This window comes from Phyllobates terribilis, unplaced genomic scaffold, assembly GCF_046119375.1.
Source record: "Phyllobates terribilis strain yellow unplaced genomic scaffold, ASM4611937v1 Scaffold_11__3_contigs__length_659146591, whole genome shotgun sequence".
NCBI classification, from domain to species: Eukaryota; Metazoa; Chordata; class Amphibia; order Anura; family Dendrobatidae; genus Phyllobates; species Phyllobates terribilis.
Window position 1 is genome coordinate 587,072,586 of NW_027362771.1, and position 19,720 is coordinate 587,092,305.

The 19,720-nt window shown below is 48.2% G+C and overlaps 1 protein-coding gene across 6 annotated transcripts; it reads left to right on the forward strand.

The window, feature by feature from the left end:
• Positions 1–1,178: 1,178 nt before the first annotated feature.
• CRB3 (crumbs cell polarity complex component 3) lies at positions 1,179–19,272 on the forward strand. 6 transcript variants are annotated; one of them, XM_073654367.1, is made up of 4 exons: positions 1,179–1,317; positions 4,291–4,374; positions 15,863–15,906; positions 16,238–19,272. In XM_073654367.1, exons 2-4 carry the CDS (start codon positions 4,311–4,313, stop codon positions 16,439–16,441), a joined length of 312 nt encoding a protein of 103 aa, XP_073510468.1. In that variant the 5' UTR covers positions 1,179–1,317; positions 4,291–4,310; the 3' UTR covers positions 16,442–19,272. The 6 variants fall into 6 exon arrangements, with proteins under 6 accessions (XP_073510468.1, XP_073510469.1, XP_073510473.1 ...); XM_073654368.1 differs by having other exon boundaries at positions 1,230–1,382; XM_073654372.1 differs by having other exon boundaries at positions 1,277–1,413.
• Positions 19,273–19,720: the final 448 nt, after the last annotated feature.

A 19,720-nucleotide genomic window follows, 5' to 3' on the forward strand; every position in this document is an offset into this window, starting at 1 on the left:
CCTTATACACAGCGCAGTGTCTCCGCTGTCCTTATACACAGCGCAGTGTCTCCGCTGTCCTTATACACAGCGCAGTGTCTCCGCTGTCCTTATACACAGCGCAGTGTCTCTGCTGTCCTTATACACAGCGCAGTGTCTCTGCTGTCCTTATACACAGCGCAGTGTCTCTGCTGTCCTTATACACAGTGCAGTGTCTCTGCTGTCCTTATACACAGCGCAGTGTCTCTGCTGTCCTTATACACAGCGCAGTGTCTCTGCTGTCCTTATACACAGCGCAGTGTCTCTGCTGTCCTTATACACAGCGCAGTGTCTCTGCTGTCCTTATACACAGCGCAGTGTCTCCGCTGTCCTTATACACAGCGCAGTGTCTCTGCTGTCCTTATACACAGCGCAGTGTCTCTGCTGTCCTTATACACAGCGCAGTGTCTCTGCTGTCCTTATACACAGTGCAGTGTCTCTGCTGTCCTTATACACAGTGCAGTGTCTCTGCTGTCCTTATACACAGCGCAGTGTCTCCGCTGTCCTTATACACAGTGCAGTGTCTCTGCTGTCCTTATACACAGTGCAGTCTCTGCTGTCCTTATACACAGCGCAGTGTCTCCGCTGTCCTTATACACAGCGCAGTGTCTCCGCTGTCCTTATACACAGCGCAGTGTCTCCGCTGTCCTTATACACAGCGCAGTGTCTCTGCTGTCCTTATACACAGCGCAGTGTCTCTGCTGTCCTTATACACAGCGCAGTGTCTCCGCTGTCCTTATACACAGCGCAGTGTCTCCGCTGTCCTTATACACAGTGCAGTGTCTCCGCTGTCCTTATACACAGCGCAGTGTCTCTGCTGTCCTTATACACAGTGCAGTGTCTCTGCTGTCCTTATACACAGTGCAGTCTCTGCTGTCCTTATACACAGCGCAGTGTCTCCGCTGTCCTTATACACAGCGCAGTGTCTCCGCTGTCCTTATACACAGCGCAGTGTCTCCGCTGTCCTTAGCACACACTATTCCTATACACCTGCTCATGCTCGCACACAGGTGAGCTCCCGGAAGTACGCAAGCGCACATCACTTAGTCCGTACAGGTGAGCTCCCGGAAGTCCGTACAGGTGAGCTCCCGGAAGTCCGTACAGGTGAGCTCCCGGAAGTCCGTATAGGTGAGCTCCCGGAAGTCCGTACAGGTGAGCTCCCGGAAATGCTTTCCGTGGTGTACAGGTGACTCCGGATATGACGGCCGGTGTAGGCTCGGGTGTTCCCGGAAGTTTCTCAGGTGTAAGGGCGGGATCACGTGCAGAGCCGTGTGGGCGGAGTCTGCGAGTTTCGGGCAGGTGAGCCGCGTCCTGTATATTGGTCATCTATAGATGAGGACTGTGCGGTGACCGCGGAGTGACAGGTGTGCGGGCGGCGCTCGGGGCCGGAAACAGGTGCAGCCATTCCCAGCACAGTCACCCAGAGACCTCCAGTCATCCGGGTGCGACTTGTCTGTGCATGCTGGTACATGTAGTTCTCCCAGTGGTAGCTATGGATTCTTGTTCATTACTTTATTGCTTTCTTTGCATTATGGGAATTGTAGTATCCCCCCCCCCCCCCACTGTCACCGCTGAGACTTGTAGTACCTCCTCCTGCATTTGTGAAAATTGTAAGGTCTTCTGCTTTTCTAAGTTTCAGGATGATTGTATGATTGTGACTGTGCCCACTGGGTGTGAATCCACCCCAGCCAGTGAGTGCTGGGACTTGTAGTCCCCCCCCCCCCCCAGCCAGTGAGTGCTGGGACTTGTAGTCCCCCCCCCCCCCCCAGCCAGTGAGTGCCGGGACTTGTAGTCCCCCCCCCCCAGCCAGTGAGTGCCGGGACTTGTAGTCCCCCCCCCCCCAGCCAGTGAGTGCTGGGACTTGTAGTCCCCCCCCCCCAGCCAGTGAGTGCCGGGACTTGTAGTCCCCCCCCCCCCCCCCCCCCAGCCAGTGAGTGCCGGGACTTGTAGTCCCCCCCCCCCCCCCAGCCAGTGAGTGCCGGGACTTGTAGTCCCCCCCCAGCCAGTGAGTGCCGGGACTTGTAGTCCCCCTCCCCCCCCCCAGCCAGTGAGTGCCGGGACTTGTAGTCCCCCTCCCCCCCCCCCCCCAGCCAGTGAGTGCCGGGACTTGTAGTCCCCCTCCCCCCCCCCCCCCAGCCAGTGAGTGCCGGGACTTGTAGTCCCCCTCCCCCCCCCCCCCCCAGCCAGTGAGTGCCGGGACTTGTAGTCCCCCTCCCCCAGCCAGTGAGTGCCGGGACTTGTAGTCCCCCTCCCCCCCCCCCCCCCAGCCAGTGAGTGCCGGGACTTGTAGTCCCCCTCCCCCCCCCCCCCCCCCCAGCCAGTGAGTGCCGGGACTTGTAGTCCCCCTCCCCCCCCCCCCCCAGCCAGTGAGTGCCGGGACTTGTAGTCCCCCTCCCCCCCCCCCAGCCAGTGAGTGCCGGGACTTGTAGTCCCCCTCCCCCCCCCCCCCCCAGCCAGTGAGTGCCGGGACTTGTAGTCCCCCTCCCCCCCCCCCCCCCAGCCAGTGAGTGCCGGGACTTGTAGTCCCCCTCCCCCCCCCCCAGCCAGTGAGTGCCGGGACTTGTAGTCCCCCTCCCCCCCCCCCCCAGCCAGTGAGTGCCGGGACTTGTAGTCCCCCCCCCCCCCCCCCCCCCAGCCAGTGAGTGCCGGGACTTGTAGTCCCCCTCCCCCCCCCCCCCCCCAGCCAGTGAGTGCCGGGACTTGTAGTCCCCCTCCCCCCCCCCCCCCCAGCCAGTGAGTGCCGGGACTTGTAGTCCCCCTCCCCCCCCCCCCAGCCAGTGAGTGCTTGTAGTCCCCCTCCCCCCCCCCCCCCCCCAGCCAGTGAGTGCCGGGACTTGTAGTCCCCCTCCCCCCCCCCCCAGCCAGTGAGTGCCGGGACTAGTAGTCCCCCTCCCTCCCCCCCCCCCCCCAGCCAGTGAGTGCCGGGACTAGTAGTCCCCCTCCCTCCCCCCCCCCCCCCCAGCCAGTGAGTGCCGGGACTAGTAGTCCCCCCCCCCCCCCCCCCAGCCAGTGAGTGCCGGGACTTGTAGTCCCCCTCCCCCCCCCCCCAGCCAGTGAGTGCCGGGACTTGTAGTCCCCCTCCCCCCCCCCCCAGCCAGTGAGTGCCGGGACTTGTAGTCCCCCTCCCCCCCCCCAGCCAGTGAGTGCCGGGACTTGTAGTCCCCCTCCCCCCCCCCCAGCCAGTGAGTGCCGGGACTTGTAGTCCCCCTCTCCCCCCCCCCCAGCCAGTGAGTGCCGGGACTTGTAGTCCCCCTCCCCCCCCCCCCCCCCAGCCAGTGAGTGCCGGGACTTGTAGTCCCCCTCCCCCTCCCCCCCCAGCCAGTGAGTGCCGGGACTTGTAGTCCCCCTCCCCCCCCCCCCCCCCAGCCAGTGAGTGCCGGGACTTGTAGTCCCCCTCCCCCCCCCCCCCCCCAGCCAGTGAGTGCCGGGACTTGTAGTCCCCCTCCCCCCCCCCCCCCCCCAGCCAGTGAGTGCCGGGACTTGTAGTCCCCCTCCCCCCCCCCCCCCCAGCCAGTGAGTGCCGGGACTTGTAGTCCCCCTCCCCCCCCCCCCCAGCCAGTGAGTGCCGGGACTTGTAGTCCCCCTCCCCCCCCCCCCCCAGCCAGTGAGTGCCGGGACTTGTAGTCCCCCTCCCCCCTCCCCCAGCCAGTGAGTGCCGGGACTTGTAGTCCCCCTCCCCCCCCCCCCCCAGCCAGTGAGCGCCGGGACTTGTAGTCCCCCTACCCCCTCCCAGCCAGTGAGCGCCGGGACTTGTAGCCCCCCCTCCCAGCCAGTGAGCGCCGGGACTTGTAGCCCCCCCTCCCAGCCAGTGAGCGCCGGGACTTGTAGCCCCCCCTCCCAGCCAGTGAGCGCCGGGACTTGTAGCCCCCCCTCCCAGCCAGTGAGTGCCGGGACTTGTAGCCCCCCCTCCCAGCCAGTGAGTGCCGGGACTTGTAGCCCCCCCTCCCAGCCAGTGAGCGCCGGGACTTGTAGCCCCCCCTCCCAGCCAGTGAGCGCCGGGACTTGTAGCCCCCCCTCCCAGCCAGTGAGCGCCGGGACTTGTAGCCCCCCCTCCCAGCCAGTGAGCGCCGGGACGTGTAGTCGTCGCCCCCCCCCCCCCAGCCAGTGAGCGCCGGGACGTGTAGCCGTCACCCCCCCCCCCCCCCAGCCAGTGAGCGCTGGGACGTGTAGCCCCCCCCCCCACACACACACAGCCAGTGAGTGCTGGGACTTGTAGCTCTTCTGTGTTATAAGTAATGATATAATGATGTTTAATGCACCTTTTCCTCTTAGGACCTGCAACTCCTGGACTGATGGATCCGGTGGTGTCTCCTCTGCGGCTCCTCGCGTGGCTGTGCAGCCTGTGCCTGGTGCTGGGTGAGTGCAGGGGAAATGATAACGGGCGGTGCTGCTCCTGCCCTGCAGCTGGGGTCCCTATAGTGCACGTGTGTGTGTGTGTGTGTGTGTGTGTGTGTGTGTGTGTGTGTGGTCAGGCCGCTGCTGGTCTCCCATCTCCACAATGGCTGGGTTTGGTCCGTGTTCTCTCTGTTGTGCATGCAAACCAAAAATGTGCTAATGTGAATGAGCCCTAAAAGTTGCTCAGAGGGGTGTAACTAGGGAAGACTGGGCCCTATAGCAAACTTCTTAATGCAGACCCCAGCCTCAGTGTTTGCCACATGAGCCCCTAACATTACAGGTTGTGGAATAAAATAAACATATAAGATCTGCGGAGCGCGCCCTCCTCCACCCAGAGGTTCCGGCTGCGGAGCGCGACCACCTTCTCCCCCCTTCACCCCATCCTCAGATGACCCGGCTGCGGAGCGCACCGCCAGTTGAAGTCTGCGGAGCGCGGATACTCCATTAGGCGGTATCACACATTTGCTCTATGAATAAACCCTGTGCTGAGATCCTTGTACAATCCGCCTTATTATGCCGGGATCACTCGGCCATATTGGAAATCATCCCAGTTGTGACCGTGAATTCCGCAGATGACTAGCCCCGTGTGCTCGTCCGGTGGCTGCCGGAGCCGTTTTTATATCGCGTGCATTATTCTGGTCTGTAAAACGATTTATTTCCAATGTAGACCATCGTCTTGTGGCGCACAGGGCCGGAGTTAGTATCTGCTCGTGTGAACGAGTCCTTGGGTACTGATGTGAAATCCACATTGTGGGGGGAGTAAGTGACCTGCTGCTTCCTGACGGGGATCCGCACATGAACCCTGTTGGGGGTGATCCTTGGATTCCTGCTCCAGACCCCAGCACTGCTGTGACAGTGGGAGGTTGGTGTGGCCCCTGGGGCCCCGGTTACTGGACCATCCTAAACTTTGATAATCCAGCACGGTTCTCCGCACGTCGGATTATTGGTGATCTAGGGCGTGTTCACACAGCACCGTCGTGTTGCAGGTTATGCAAAACCAAACAAAGCAAAAATATCCTGACTCCCATCTTGTGTCACCACAACTCTCATCGTCTGTGACCTCATTGCTCTCTGCCATCCTTCCTCCTCCAGTTTCTGCCTCATGTAAATCCTGCAGTGTCATTAGGTTGTGAGTCAGTGTGGAGCTGGTGTATAAGTATGTGACCCCCCCCCCCCCCCCTGCGCGGACACATATATATGGAGGGAACGTCGGGGAAATGTCTCCACAAGTGTCAGGTGGTTTATTATTGATGAGCCCTGCAGACACGTCCTGTCCGGGAGCAGCTGCCAAGTGTCCACGTGCCTCGTGTGCAGCCTTTGTAGCCGCGCCATCAACTATCCCTGCTGTATGTCTGTCTGGAGACCGGGCAGGTATATGGCGGAGGAACAGACCGGGGGGGCGAAGGGAGTGCAGTATTAAGACAACATATTGCTTCTGATATGGAGGTGATCTGTCATCATCTTGTAAGACGTCTGTAGGGTTATCCTATCACTTGTGTGTCTTGTACCCGTGATCGCTTGGTCGCCTGTACATGTATGGCTCCTCATTATCACATCATCATCAGAATTGACAGCCGCTTTGTTGAAAAATGCAGCTTTTACACTTAAACTGTTCAGATCAGAGCTGGATCTGACCCCATCAGCTCCTCTCGGTGCCCTCTGTGTAACACAGCCAGCATCCTCTCTGTATTGTGCGGGCTCAGGTCCTGAGCAGGCACTATACAGAAAGTGCGCATGTCTGCCATATATGAAAGGGATGAGTGCGGTTCAGCAGTGACTAGCTGCTCTGGGTTCAGCTCTTCCTCCATGTCTGCTCCTGATACTTTAGGTAGGGGCGAGCATCGTGTGTCCCGTCACCGCCACACCCCGATGACTTACCACAACATGTTGTGCAATCGCTTCTCTGCTGTCGGATCCCTTGTACCTGTCCTCATCCTCATAACGATGCGTCACAGGTAACGACCTGGTGAGGAATAATTACAACCCCCCCCCCCCCCTAATTTTCTATTGTTGCTTTGTATTTTTGCTGAAGAAACATCGGGTGAAACCAGATAATGGGTGAAGTACCGGAAAATAAAAGTGCGCACCCCCCCCTCCCCTTCCTTGTTTTATCCATTGTTTTCATAAAAAAAAAAAAATCTGAGCTCATCCCACCCATTACACATAAAAAAACGGAGATGACAAATGCACAACGTCCGTTTGTTGTCCTCTTTATTTTTTACATTTTTTTTTTCCCAGGGATCCCTTCATTTGAATGGACAAGTTTGATCTGTGGCTAACATTTAGAAATGGACGTCACCATTTATTTTTTATTTTTTTTATTTTTTTTTTTTATATAAATATACCATAGATGTGTGAACAGCCCCATAGACTGTAAGAAGTACATTATTATTATTTATTTATAATTATAGCGACATTTATTCTATGGCGCTTTACATGTGAAACATGTTTTATCCTCAAAAATTAGACGCCTGAATGGGGCCTTACACTGTTTACGGAGTCAGAGTATCTAAGCCTTTCCTCTGTGATACTTTTTTACTGCACCTGGTGAGGCCGTGTTCACACAGAGCATCAATGCTGCATTTTTTTTTTAAATTAACTCCTACCTACTGTGTTTTTTTTTTTTTGTTTTTCTTAAAGGACTTTTATAGAAATCCTGAAATAAAAAATGCAGTTCTTTTAGTACAGCATTTCTGTACTAAAAAAAAATAAAAATGCTGCTTCAAATCTGCACAAAAAAAAAAAAAAGCAGCAAAACGCAATAATCTGGGCAGATTTTCATGGCAGATTTTGACGCAGAATAAGCGGAGTGGACATGGCCCCGTAGTGTTTGCATTTACTCAGCAACACTGTATCTAAACCTGTCCCGTGATACCGAGCTGCTGCATTCAAGCCTGTCATGGAGCCGCACAGTATTACACCCCCCACCGTCCGTCATTTTCTGTCTCCCCAGCTGTTGTATTTCAGCGCCTGTTCCCATACATTCGGCCATGCTTCTATATGTTGGAGAACCTGTTCTTCTCCGGGCGGTGAGACGTTTTACAAGGTTCTGCAATGGGTTAAATTTTGGTTTATTATTGGCTCATCTTAAAGGGGAAGTAAACGGCTGCAAAAAGTCTTCTTAAAGGGACGCCCCCCGTTCCCCCTTCGGCAGAGGGTTTGTGTGACGGGCTATATTTCAGCCCCTTGATTTGCCCTGAGGGTGTTATACATAGCAGGCTCATCCCATGCTGAATGCCCCTTCCCACGCCGTGCAGTAGGTGCCATGGGCGTCACCGCTCTGCTGTACGGTGCAGGGATGATACAGGCCCAGGAGACACCTGATCCATCAGAAGCGGTGTGCGCTGTAATGTACAGGCAGTAACCGGGCAGCCTGTTTAACCCCTTACTAACCGCCGCCCCTAAGGTGTGTGCCGTATGAGGCTTCCTCCGTCGCCCTGCCGGTGCCCTGTAGCTCACAGGTCCATATGCTGAATAAACATGAAGGGTCTCGCTGCAGCTATACCGGACATGGCCGTCCACACATGAGCAAGGTGTAAGGTGCTGGGACGAGGGAAAAGGCATCAGCTGACCCACATGCGGGATTTTGTAAGGAAAATCAAGTTTTTATATTACACTTCTATAATATATATCATTTTATTGTTCCTATGTATAAGTAAAAAGTGCTTTAAATCCTGTGGTTTTCATCCTGACCATCGATTATCATAAGATGCTGATGCTTCCCGTTCAGTAGGGAGCACTTGTCTGCCATCACATTACCACAGGGACCCCTCTATATACAGTAGATAACACAGGATCCACCATTCACAATAGGAGATGTCACAGCTCACCTCCTCCTCCTCCTGTACAATGACTGATTACATCTCTATATACAGTAGATAACACAGGATCCACCATTCACAATAGATGTCACAGCTCACCTCCTCCTCCTGTACAATGACTGATAACACTTCTATAAACTATACGATCTACCTTTCACAATAGATATCACAGCTCACCCCCCGCCACCCCTTTTCAATGATTTCATTATTTCTGAACAATTAGCAAAGCATGCCCACAATACTGTGATGGTCACAGCTCCCTTCCTTCTCCCACCTGCACAAGTCATGCCCACTACACTCTCCTATAGAATTCAGTCAGATTCTGTCTATTGTGGTCCCTGAGGCTGCTGTAAAGCAAACCTGTAAATGCTGTTAACAGCCGCCCCGTAATCATAACCAGAAAATCTACGATCAGAATGGAAAAACGGGATCTGTTTTAGTCCTTGATGACTGAGCCGCTCCATACAGTGCTGGTGCCGGCTGTATTACATAGCTGACTCTCTAGAGTAACTGATGGGATAGGTGACCACCACTATCCAAGGCCCCACCTGTAACATTGACACGAATAGACATGCTGCCTATATACACAGTGAATCAAGTGTATTGTGCCAGCTGCTGTTCATATACACACACGGTCAGAATTGTTAGTACCCCTCGTTTAATGAAGGGAAAAACCCACAATGGTCACAGAAATAACTTGAATCTGACAAAAGTAATAAATTAAAAATCTATGAAAATAAACAAATGAAAGTCAGACATTGCTTTTCTGCTTCCACAGAATTAAAAAAAAATTACACTCATGAAATCGGCCTGGACAGAAATGATGCTTCTTCTTCTTAGCTTAATATTTTGTTGAACCTTTTGAGGCAATCACTGCAATCAAACGATTCCTGTAGCTGTCAATGAGACTTCTGCACCTCTCGACAGGTATTTTGGCCACTCCTCATGAGCAAACTGCTCCAGTTGTCTCGTGTTTGAAGGTCGCCTTCTCCAGACGACATGTTTCAGCTCTTTCCAAAGATGCTCAATAGGATTTAGGTCAGGGTTCATAGAAGGCCACTTCAGAATAGTCCAATGTTTTCCTCTTAGCCATTCTTGGGTGTTTTTAGCTGTGTGTTTTGGGTCATTATCCTGTTGCAAGACCCATGTCCTGCGACTGAGACCAAGCTTTCTGACACTGGGCAACACATTTCTCTCTAGAATCCCTTAATAGTCTTGAGATCTCATTGTACCTGCACAGATTCAAGACACCCTGTGCCAGATGCAGCAAAGCAGCTCCAGAACATAACAGAGCCTCCACCATGTTTCACAGTAGGGACAGTGTTCTTTTCTTGATATGCTTCATTTTTCCATCTGTGAATATAGAGCTGATGTGCCTTGCCAAAAACTTCCATTTTTGTCTCATCTGTCCATAGGACATTCTCCCAGAAGCTTTGTGGCTTGTCAACATGTAGTTTGGCAAATTCCAGTCTGGCTTTTTTTTTTTTATTTTTTTTTTTTTCAACAATGGTGTTCTCCTTGGTCGTCTCCCATGAAGTCCACTTTGGATGAAACAATGATGGATGGTGTGATCTGACACTGATGTTCCTTGAGCTTGAAGTTCACCTTTAATCTCTTTAGAAGTTATCCTGGGCTCTTTTGTTACCATTCGTATTATACGTCTCTTTGATTTGTCATCAATTTTCCTCCTGCGGCCACGTCCAGGGAGGTTGGCTACAGTCCCATGGATCTTAAATTTCTGAATAATATGTGCAACTGTAGTCACAGGAACATCAAGCTGCTTGGAGATGGTCTTATAACCTTTACCTTTAACATGCTTGTCTATAAATTTTCTTTCTAATCTCCTGAGACAACTCTTTCCTTTGCTTCCTCTGGTCCATGTTGAGTGTGGTACACACCATGTCACCAAACCTCACAGTGAGTGTCTGTAGCCCTATATACAGGCCCGCTGACTGATTACAAGATTGTAGACACCTGTGATGCTAATTAGTGGACACAACTTGATTTAGCATGTCCCTTTTGTCACATTATTTTCAGGGGTCCCATCATTTCTGTCCAGGCCGATTTCATGAGTTTAATTTTTTTTAAAAATTCTGTGGAAGCAGAAAAGCAATGTCTGACGTTCATTTGTTCATTTTCATAGATTTTTAATTTATTACTTTTGTCAGATTCAAGTTATTTCTGTGACCATTGTGGGTTTTTCTTTCATTAAACGAGGAGTACCAACAATTTTGACCACGTGAGTAGAGGCCCCCCCCCCCTGGGGGATTCACCTTTCCTCCTATGGGCCAGTCTGAGCCTGGAGCCAGCTCAGATTTCAGCAGGTTGGCCCTTTAAATGCCACTATCAAGTGTGACAGTAGCATTTATAAGACCTTCACTTCAAAGGCCATTGGCCACCCCATGTAACGCCATTGTGAGGTGCCCATGGATCGGCCTCCAGCTGGGGAGGGTTTCCCGAAAGCCTCCATATCTGCCATGGTATTACTCCTCCAATATGGCTTCATATTGTAATTATACAATAGACTGCAATACTACAGTACTGCAGTGTCTTGTAAAGACAATTACAGGTTTAAGGGGAACTAAGATACAGTATAGACCAAAAGTTTGGACACACCTTCTCATTTAAAGATTTTTCTGTATTTTCATGACTATGAAAATTGTACATTCACACTGAAGGCATCAAAACTATGAATTACCACATGTGGAATTATATACTTAACAAAAAAGTGTGAAACAACTGAAAATGTCTTATATTCTAGGTTCTTCAAAGTAGCCACCTTTCAAGAGAATGCCAAGAGTGTGCAAAGCAGTCATCAAAGCAAAAGGTGGCTACTTTGAAGAACCTAGAATATAAGACATATTTTCAGTTGTTTCACACTTTTTTGTTAAGTATATAATTCCACATGTGTTAATTCATAGTTTTGATGCCTTCAGTGTGAATGTACAATTTTCATAGTTATGAAAATACAGAAAAATCTTTAAATGAGAAGGTGTGTCCAAACTTTTGGTCTGTACTGTAAATCCAATATAAGTACTATAAAATGGATAACAGATCAGACAAGGCGGCAGTAATAATATGACATCAGTTCGCTTGAAAATACAAGAGAGGAGGAGGAAGGGAGCGTCGGAGTTTACTTAAAAAAACGAACAAAAAATAATAATCTTTGACTGCTAAAGTATACAATTTTTTTTTTTTTGTACATTTCATGGTGAAATTCTAAACTGCAACTTCTGCAAAAAAATAAGCCCTCATACATCTATGTGGTCGAAAAAAGTTAAAAAGTTATGGCTCGTGGCAGAAGGGGAGGAGAAAAATGAAGTGTAGAAAAGATTAATTGGTCGGTGCTTTAAAGGGGTTTCCAGACATGAGTGACGGCAGATTGGTGAATCTTGACTGTGTGCTTTGTTTTTCGCCAGCTTACTTTGATCTCTGCTGGAGCCTCCATCGCAGATGTGAAAATAGCTATAAGGTCTCCTTACACATAAGGCTAAAGTTGTAATATGGGCGAGTTCAGCCAACAATCCAATGTGTATGGGGGTCTCCCAACTCCTTCTCCCTCCACAGATAAGATCAGGGGAGAGAAGGATCCAGCACGTCAAATCTCCAACAGCCAATCATTTAGTTTTCGGGAATATGAGGGCCCCGTCATCGTACCTCACAGGTGCACTCGGCTGAGCTGGATGTTCCTGTGTATGGGGGAGTCGGGGGAGATGGCTGCCGGCTGGAGGAACTTTTCTGCCTACATCTATTTTAGGGGGGCTTTATGCTGCCATACTGTACGCTCATCGAGGTGTAGAGCCCCTCTAGGAGATGTAGTATTCAGGAGGCTACATCTCCATTTCCCGTACCTGGGTAAGAGGGCTGTGCCCTGCTCGCTGGCTCAGGCCGGGGTAGTGACTGAACTTGCCCATGGCAGGAAGCTGACATGTCGGCAGCACCTTGTACAAGCCAGAATAGACTGACAGCGGGGCCACGTTCCTACAGCTGGTGCCACGTGATTTATGGGATCTGAGTCTGGGATCTCTTCTGGATCTGGGCATTCGGCCCATTATAATTGTGTAACCCTTCATCTCCCCACGTAATGCAGATTCTTGAAGTTTTGCTTGAACCTCAGCTCAAGAAGTTTCATAATAAACCCCGTCCGTCCGCACCGAGGAGCCCTGTAATATTTAACCTTAGTGCGAGTCTGGCATATTATCAAAGTTAATAAGTAAGTGCCGAAAGCACAGTGTTCTCACTCACATGGCCCCGCTCCCCCCCGAACGCCAACCATTATATTCCCTGATGGATGATTATTACACAAACATTACCTGCCGGGAAGAAGTGTTCTCTGCTCCTACATGCCCGCGACTTGGAATTTGTATGTGCCAAGTATGCCGCCTGGGCGTGTAAGTGGCCATCTTTATCCAAGCAGCGCTCTGCTAGATTGTGGGAAAGTAAAAGATTGTGATAATATACTGACAAAGCCACAGTCACTACTGTAATAGTGATATTCCTATACATACGGACAGTATTATAGTAGTTATATTCTTGTACATAGGGGCAGTATTATAGTAGTTATATTCTTGTGCATAGGGGGCAGTATTATAGTAGTTACATTCTTGTACATAGGAGGCAGTATTATAGTAGTTATATTCTTGTACATAGGAGCAGTATTATAGTAGTTATATTCTTGCACATAGATGCAGTATTATAGTAGTTATATTCTTGTGCATAGGGGGCAGTATTATAGTAGTTATATTCTTGTGCATAGGGGGCAGTATTATAGTAGTTACATTCTTGTACATAGGAGGCAGTATTATAGTAGTTATATTCTTGTACATAGGAGGCAGTATTATAGTAGTTATATTCTTGTACATAGTGGGCAGTATTATAGTAGTTATATTCTTGTACATAGGAGCAGTATTATAGTAGTTATATTCTTGTACATAGGGGCAGTATTATAGTAGTTATATTCTTGTACATAGGGGGCAGTATTATAGTAGTTATATTCTTGTACATAGGGCACAGTATTATAGTAGTTATATTCTTGTACATAGGAGCAGTATTATAGTAGTTATATTCTTGTACATAGGGGCAGTATTATAGTAGTTATATTCTTGTACATAGGGGGCAGTATTATAGTAGTTATATTCTTGTACATAGGGCACAGTATTATAGTAGTTATATTCTTGTACATAGGAGCAGTATTATAGTAGTTATATTCTTGTACATAAGAGCAGTATTATAGTAGTTATATTCTTGTACATAGGGGGCAGTATTATAGTAGTTATATTCTTGTACATAGGGGGCAGTATTATAGTAGTTATATTCTTGTACATTGGAGCAGTATTATAGTAGTTATATTCTTGTATATAGGAGCAGTATTATAGTAGTTATATTCTTGTATATAGGAGCAGTATTATAGTAGTTATATTCTTGTACATAGGGGGCAGTATTATAGTAGTTACATTCTTGTACATAGGAGGCAGTATTATAGTAGTTATATTCTTGTACATAAGAGCAGTATTATAGTAGTTATATTCTTGTACATAGTGGGCAGTATTATAGTAGTTATATTCTTGTACATAAGAGCAGTATTATAGTAGTTATATTCTTGTACATAGGGGGCAGTATTATGGTAGTTATATTCTTGTACATAGGGGGCAGTATTATAGTAGATATATTCTTGTACATAAGGGGGCAGTATTATAGTAGATATGTTCTTGTACATAAGGGGGCGGTATTATAGTAGTTGTATTCTTGTCCATAGGGGCGCAGTATTACAGTAGTTGTATTCTTGTCCATAGGGGCGCAGTATTACAGTAGATGTATTCTTGTCCATAGGGGCGCGGTATTGCAGTAGATGTATTCTTGTCCATAGGGGCGCGGTATTGCAGTAGATGTATTCTTGTCCATAGGGGCGCGGTATTGCAGTAGATGTATTCTTGTCCATAGGGGCGCGGTATTGCAGTAGATGTATTCTTGTCCATAGGGGCGCGGTATTGCAGTTGATGTATTCTTGTCCATAGGGGCGCGGTATTGCAGTAGATGTATTCTTGTCCATAGGGGCGCGGTATTGCAGTTGATGTATTCTTGTCCATAGGGGCGCGGTATTGCAGTTGATGTATTCTTGTCCATAGGGGCGCGGTATTGCAGTTGATGTATTCTTGTCCATAGGGGCGCGGTATTGCAGTTGATGTATTCTTGTCCATAGGGGCGCGGTATTGCAGTTGATGTATTCTTGTCCATAGGGGCGCGGTATTGCAGTTGATGTATTCTTGTCCATAGGGGCGCGGTATTGCAGTAGATGTATTCTTGTCCATAGGGGCGCGGTATTGCAGTAGATGTATTCTTGTCCATAGGGGCGCGGTATTGCAGTTGATGTATTCTTGTCCATAGGGGTGCGGTATTGCAGTTGATGTATTCTTGTCCATAGGGGCGCGGTATTGCAGTTGATGTATTCTTGTCCATAGGGGCGCGGTATTGCAGTTGATGTATTCTTGTCCATAGGGGCGCGGTATTGCAGTTGATGTATTCTTGTCCATAGGGGCGCGGTATTGCAGTTGATGTATTCTTGTCCATAGGGGCGCGGTATTGCAGTTGATGTATTCTTGTCCATAGGGGCGCGGTATTGCAGTTGATGTATTCTTGTCCATAGGGGCGCGGTATTGCAGTAGATGTATTCTTGTCCATAGGGGCGCGGTATTGCAGTAGATGTATTCTTGTCCATAGGGGCGCGGTATTGCAGTAGATGTATTCTTGTCCATAGGGGCGCGGTATTGCAGTTGATGTATTCTTGTCCATAGGGGCGCGGTATTGCAGTTGATGTATTCTTGTCCATAGGGGCGCGGTATTGCAGTAGATGTATTCTTGTCCATAGGGGCGCGGTATTGCAGTAGATGTATTCTTGTCCATAGGGGCGCGGTATTGCAGTTGATGTATTCTTGTCCATAGGGGCGCGGTGTTGCAGTTGATGTATTCTTGTCCATAGGGGCGCGGTATTGCAGTTGATGTATTCTTGTCCATAGGGGCGCGGTATTGCAGTTGATGTATTCTTGTCCATAGGGGCGCGGTATTGCAGTTGATGTATTCTTGTCCATAGGGGCGCGGTATTGCAGTAGATGTATTCTTGTCCATAGGGGCGCGGTATTGCAGTTGATGTATTCTTGTCCATAGGGGCGCGGTATTGCAGTTGATGTATTCTTGTCCATAGGGGCGCGGTATTGCAGTTGATGTATTCTTGTCCATAGGGGCGCGGTATTGCAGTAGATGTATTCTTGTCCATAGGGGGGGCGGTATTGCAGTAGATGTATTCTTGTCCATAGGGGGGGCGGTATTGCAGTAGATGTATTCTTGTCCATAGGGGGGGCGGTATTGCAGTAGATGTATTCTTGTCCATAGGGGGGGCGGTATTGCAGTAGATGTATTCTTGTCCATAGGGGGGGCGGTATTGCAGTAGATGTATTCTTGTCCATAGGGGGGGCGGCATTGCAGTAGATGTATTCTTGTCCATAGGGGGGGCGGTATTGCAGTAGATGTATTCTTGTCCATAGGGGGGGCGGTATTGCAGTAGATGTATTCTTGTCCATAGGGGGGGGCAGTGCTTTGTTAACTATACATTTTTGTTTCTCTTCCTTCTTTAGCCACAAATGACACAGCCACCACGCCGTCCCCAGGCAGACTCACGGTGAGTGATATAGGGCTTTTTGGGATGAAGTTGTATCGCGTATTATGCACCAACTTGACCTTGAACAATTTTATTGGGAGAAGAACAGGAGGAAAAGCCACACTGCAGATAAATCTGGCAGGCAACTATTAATGATCTCTGAGGCTTTGTATTAATTATAATAGGGAATTGATTTTCATGGGTTTAGTCTTTGGATAATTCCTTCAGCATCAGAGATTTCTGGTAGTGTCTTCAGGTTATAACCACTTCATCCAGCTGGTGCCGAGTAACCAGTCATGGTCCTTCACTGGACCTACTGACAATCCAACCATTCTCTTCTCTCCTGTTCCAGGAATCCGAGCGTCTGGCTGCCATAATAGTCCCGTCCGTAGTTGGCGGTATTATTTTAATCGGCATCATTGCGTTCTTCGTAGTCAAAGTGAAAGAGAAGCGTCAGACGGAGGGGACGTATCGGCCCAGCAACGAGGAGCAGGCCGGATCTCGAGTGGAGAACAACGCTGCCTTGAAGCTTCCTCCAGAAGAGCGGCTGATATAAGAAGGCACTCCGAATCCCAGAGACTCCCACCGAGAGCCTGAACGTCCACCGACTACTGAGGCCAGTCTAAACCCTGGAGCAAGGGGAAAGTGCTGCTTTGCCGCAGGTGGAGTAGACCCTTGTTACAGCGTGACACAGGAGCGCATCCACTACGAAGACCTGTTCAGCGCTTCTCTCCACCATACCTCGTGTCATATTTGCTTCTTGCCCCTTGAGTTATAATAGGTCACGTCCACCATACTTTAACTTTTTTTTTTTTTTTTTAAACTAGCATCCACTTTCAATACTTGATCGTTCGGGAAAAAAAACGGAGCTCTGCATAATTGCTCCTCATTCCCACATCTAGTCTCATAAAACAGTATTAGATAATTTAAAAGAGAAAATTAAAAAGTTGAAAAAAAAATGGCTGCAGGGTTAGAATATATGGCCTGATTTTTTTTTTTTTCTCATTTTAATCTGTCTTTTAACACATTTTGTAGATGGCTTAATTATTTTTGTATTTATGCACCCAGGAAATCAGGACGGTGATAACATATTAAGAGATGTCTATTTAATTCATTAATAAATATATTTTTTAATCCACACGTGTAATAATGTGAGGTGAAGGGGACACTCCAGCGACAGGAACATTCACTGCTCCGGTGGGTAGACAATAAGGAAGCCTCCGACCCTGAGATGTTACCCCACCCTGCACCCAGGGGTGGCTGATCAGGGCCGCTGGTGGCCATGGCGGATTTGCACACCATACTGGCAAATCATGTGACCATACACAACTAATTGTAGACCTGACCATCACTGGTGAAGGTTTACCATCTTGTCAGATCGACCAGTGGGAAAATTGTTTGATCAGACATCCGTTTTATCCAGAGCTGTATTCTGATTTTCTGTGAGCTGCAGGACCTAGCATCGCTCTCGCTAGTCTAATTGTTGGCTTAGACTGGGATTAGATGGCAACTTAGGCCAAGACACAGATTACGTGGCCAAAGTTGCCGTGTAGCCCTGGCGTTAAAGCGGTATTATCAGGTTATTAAATTGCTTTGGTGAGACAGCATGATTTTTTTCTATCTGCTATCATTCTCTTGCAATGAAAGCTTTTATCTTTCGTAGTGTACAGCTGTTTCCATGGAGCTCGGCCACCAGAGTGTGCGTAGTAGTTGCATTCCAGGATAGGGATTAACTCCTAGCATACCAGTCGCTTCTCTTCTGCCCATTGACTTGTTTACATTAGTTATCTCCTCACCTTGCCATCTCCTCACCTTGCCTTCTCCTCACCTTGCCTTCTCCTCACCTTGCCTTCTCCTCACCTTGCCATCTCCTCACCTTGCCATCTCCTCACCTTGCCATCTCCTCACCTTGCCATCTCCTCACCTTGCCATCTCCTCACCTTGCCTTCTCCTCCCTCTCAGCTCCTGATAAGCTGCTGTTGTAAATCTTGCAAAATATCAGAACGGCTCTCTTTAGGCCCTCATACACATGATTAGACAAATGTCGGCTGAACCTGCCGATATTAACTGTCTAATGTGCATGTGGCGCCGGCTGACTGGTGGCCGGGAGAGCTGTTGATCACACATGTCCGGTATTGAACTGCCAGTTGAATTGTTCTTCCTGAGATAAGTGGCTGTCCTGATGTGTCAATCAGTGGCCTTCTCATGGAGAACTAGCGACTGCTCCTGTGTATGGGACCGTGTGCTGAGCTTTATAGTTTTACTAAGGCCTCATTCACACACACACTGATGCAAAAATACTGACTTATGTCAAAGCCAGGAGTGGAACTTACAGTGAAAAACTATAATTGAAAGATTGACACCTCTTTTGTGTTTTGAAGGCGCTTCTGGTTTTGGCGTAGAAATGTGTGAATGAGGCCTAATGCTGTCACTCAAGGAGGAGAGCCCGTCCTGCCAGAAACCAGGAAGTAAGGAGACTGGAAAGCTGTGAGCTGCTCAAGAGATCACTCGAGATTTACCCTTTAATGCTATGTTCACATGTGGCATATTTTATGCATGTAAAATCCACAATATTTTACAATACCAGCAAAGCGGATGATTTTTAACTTATTCTGAACGGCTTTTTTTTTTTTTTTCTTGTGGAATCTGCACAGAAATTTGGCTTTTGTAGCATCATGTTGTTTTCTGTTGCAGAAATGCACCTTATTAATGCAGATTTTCCCTGTTCCATTTCCATAGGGATCCTAAATCTAGGAGTCAAACAGCTGGCCTGACATTGTTTTCTTTGTGTGTTTACATATATAGAAACTTACTAATAAGTGCTGAAAATACGCCTGGATTTTAGATGCAGAAATTCTGCAGATTTCTGATTTTAGAGTTCTGCGCATAAATTCCTCACCAAATATGTAACATGTGAACCCGGCCTAAATCATAAGCATTTTAGCCAGCAGATTCTAAGAGGTCATTAGTAGAATTATGAGTGCAGCTCTGGGTGTACATAAAGTACAAGCATTGTCACATAATACAAGTTATCGGTGCCCTCCTTAATAAATTGTATCCATACACATAATGGAGATAGAGTAAATACATACTAAGAACTAGTGACATGTCTTAGGTACAAGGTATGTAAAATGTCTGCCTTCCCCCAGTATATGGTAGGTAAGGATACTATTCATAGGTCGGGGTCCACAGAGTGCTGCTCAACCTCATGTGCCTTACCCACCCCATACTGAAAATTCTTCCTCCCCTCGCCCTGTTACGCCAAATAAAATTGTTTCCTTACCACTGTTCTCAGAATATTTTGAATATCCTGTTTTGTACTGATCCTGTGATTGTTTTTTTCTACACATTTTAGATGTAAATAAAATGAAAGTATTTTATCATGAATTTCATATTATTTTTTTCTTCAATTAACTGCCATTATATTAGACTAATGATAATTGTAGCAAAAAGGATGAAAAATGAATAAAGCTAATAACTTTGAGATGTTAAACTAGCGTCACAGCATGCTGGAAAGTGATACATTGCCTACAAAGTGAAACAAAAGTATTATGACATCTAGTGGCCAATGTGAAAATTACAAAAGTTTCAGAAAAAAAAATTTTTCTTCACAAAAACCTTCTGAACTGGAGATTCAAAACTACAACTGAAGAATATGAATTAATTCAACCTTTTCATTGGCTGATTCCTCTGTATTATTTGAAATTGGGATTATGTTTTGTTATATTTGATCATCTATATATGTCCGATAGTTATGGAGCTAGAATTTTAGTGTTGATGCTGTGTGAATGCCTGTTTTCGCCCTATAGTGTCAGAGTTGGGTAAAGTAGAGGAC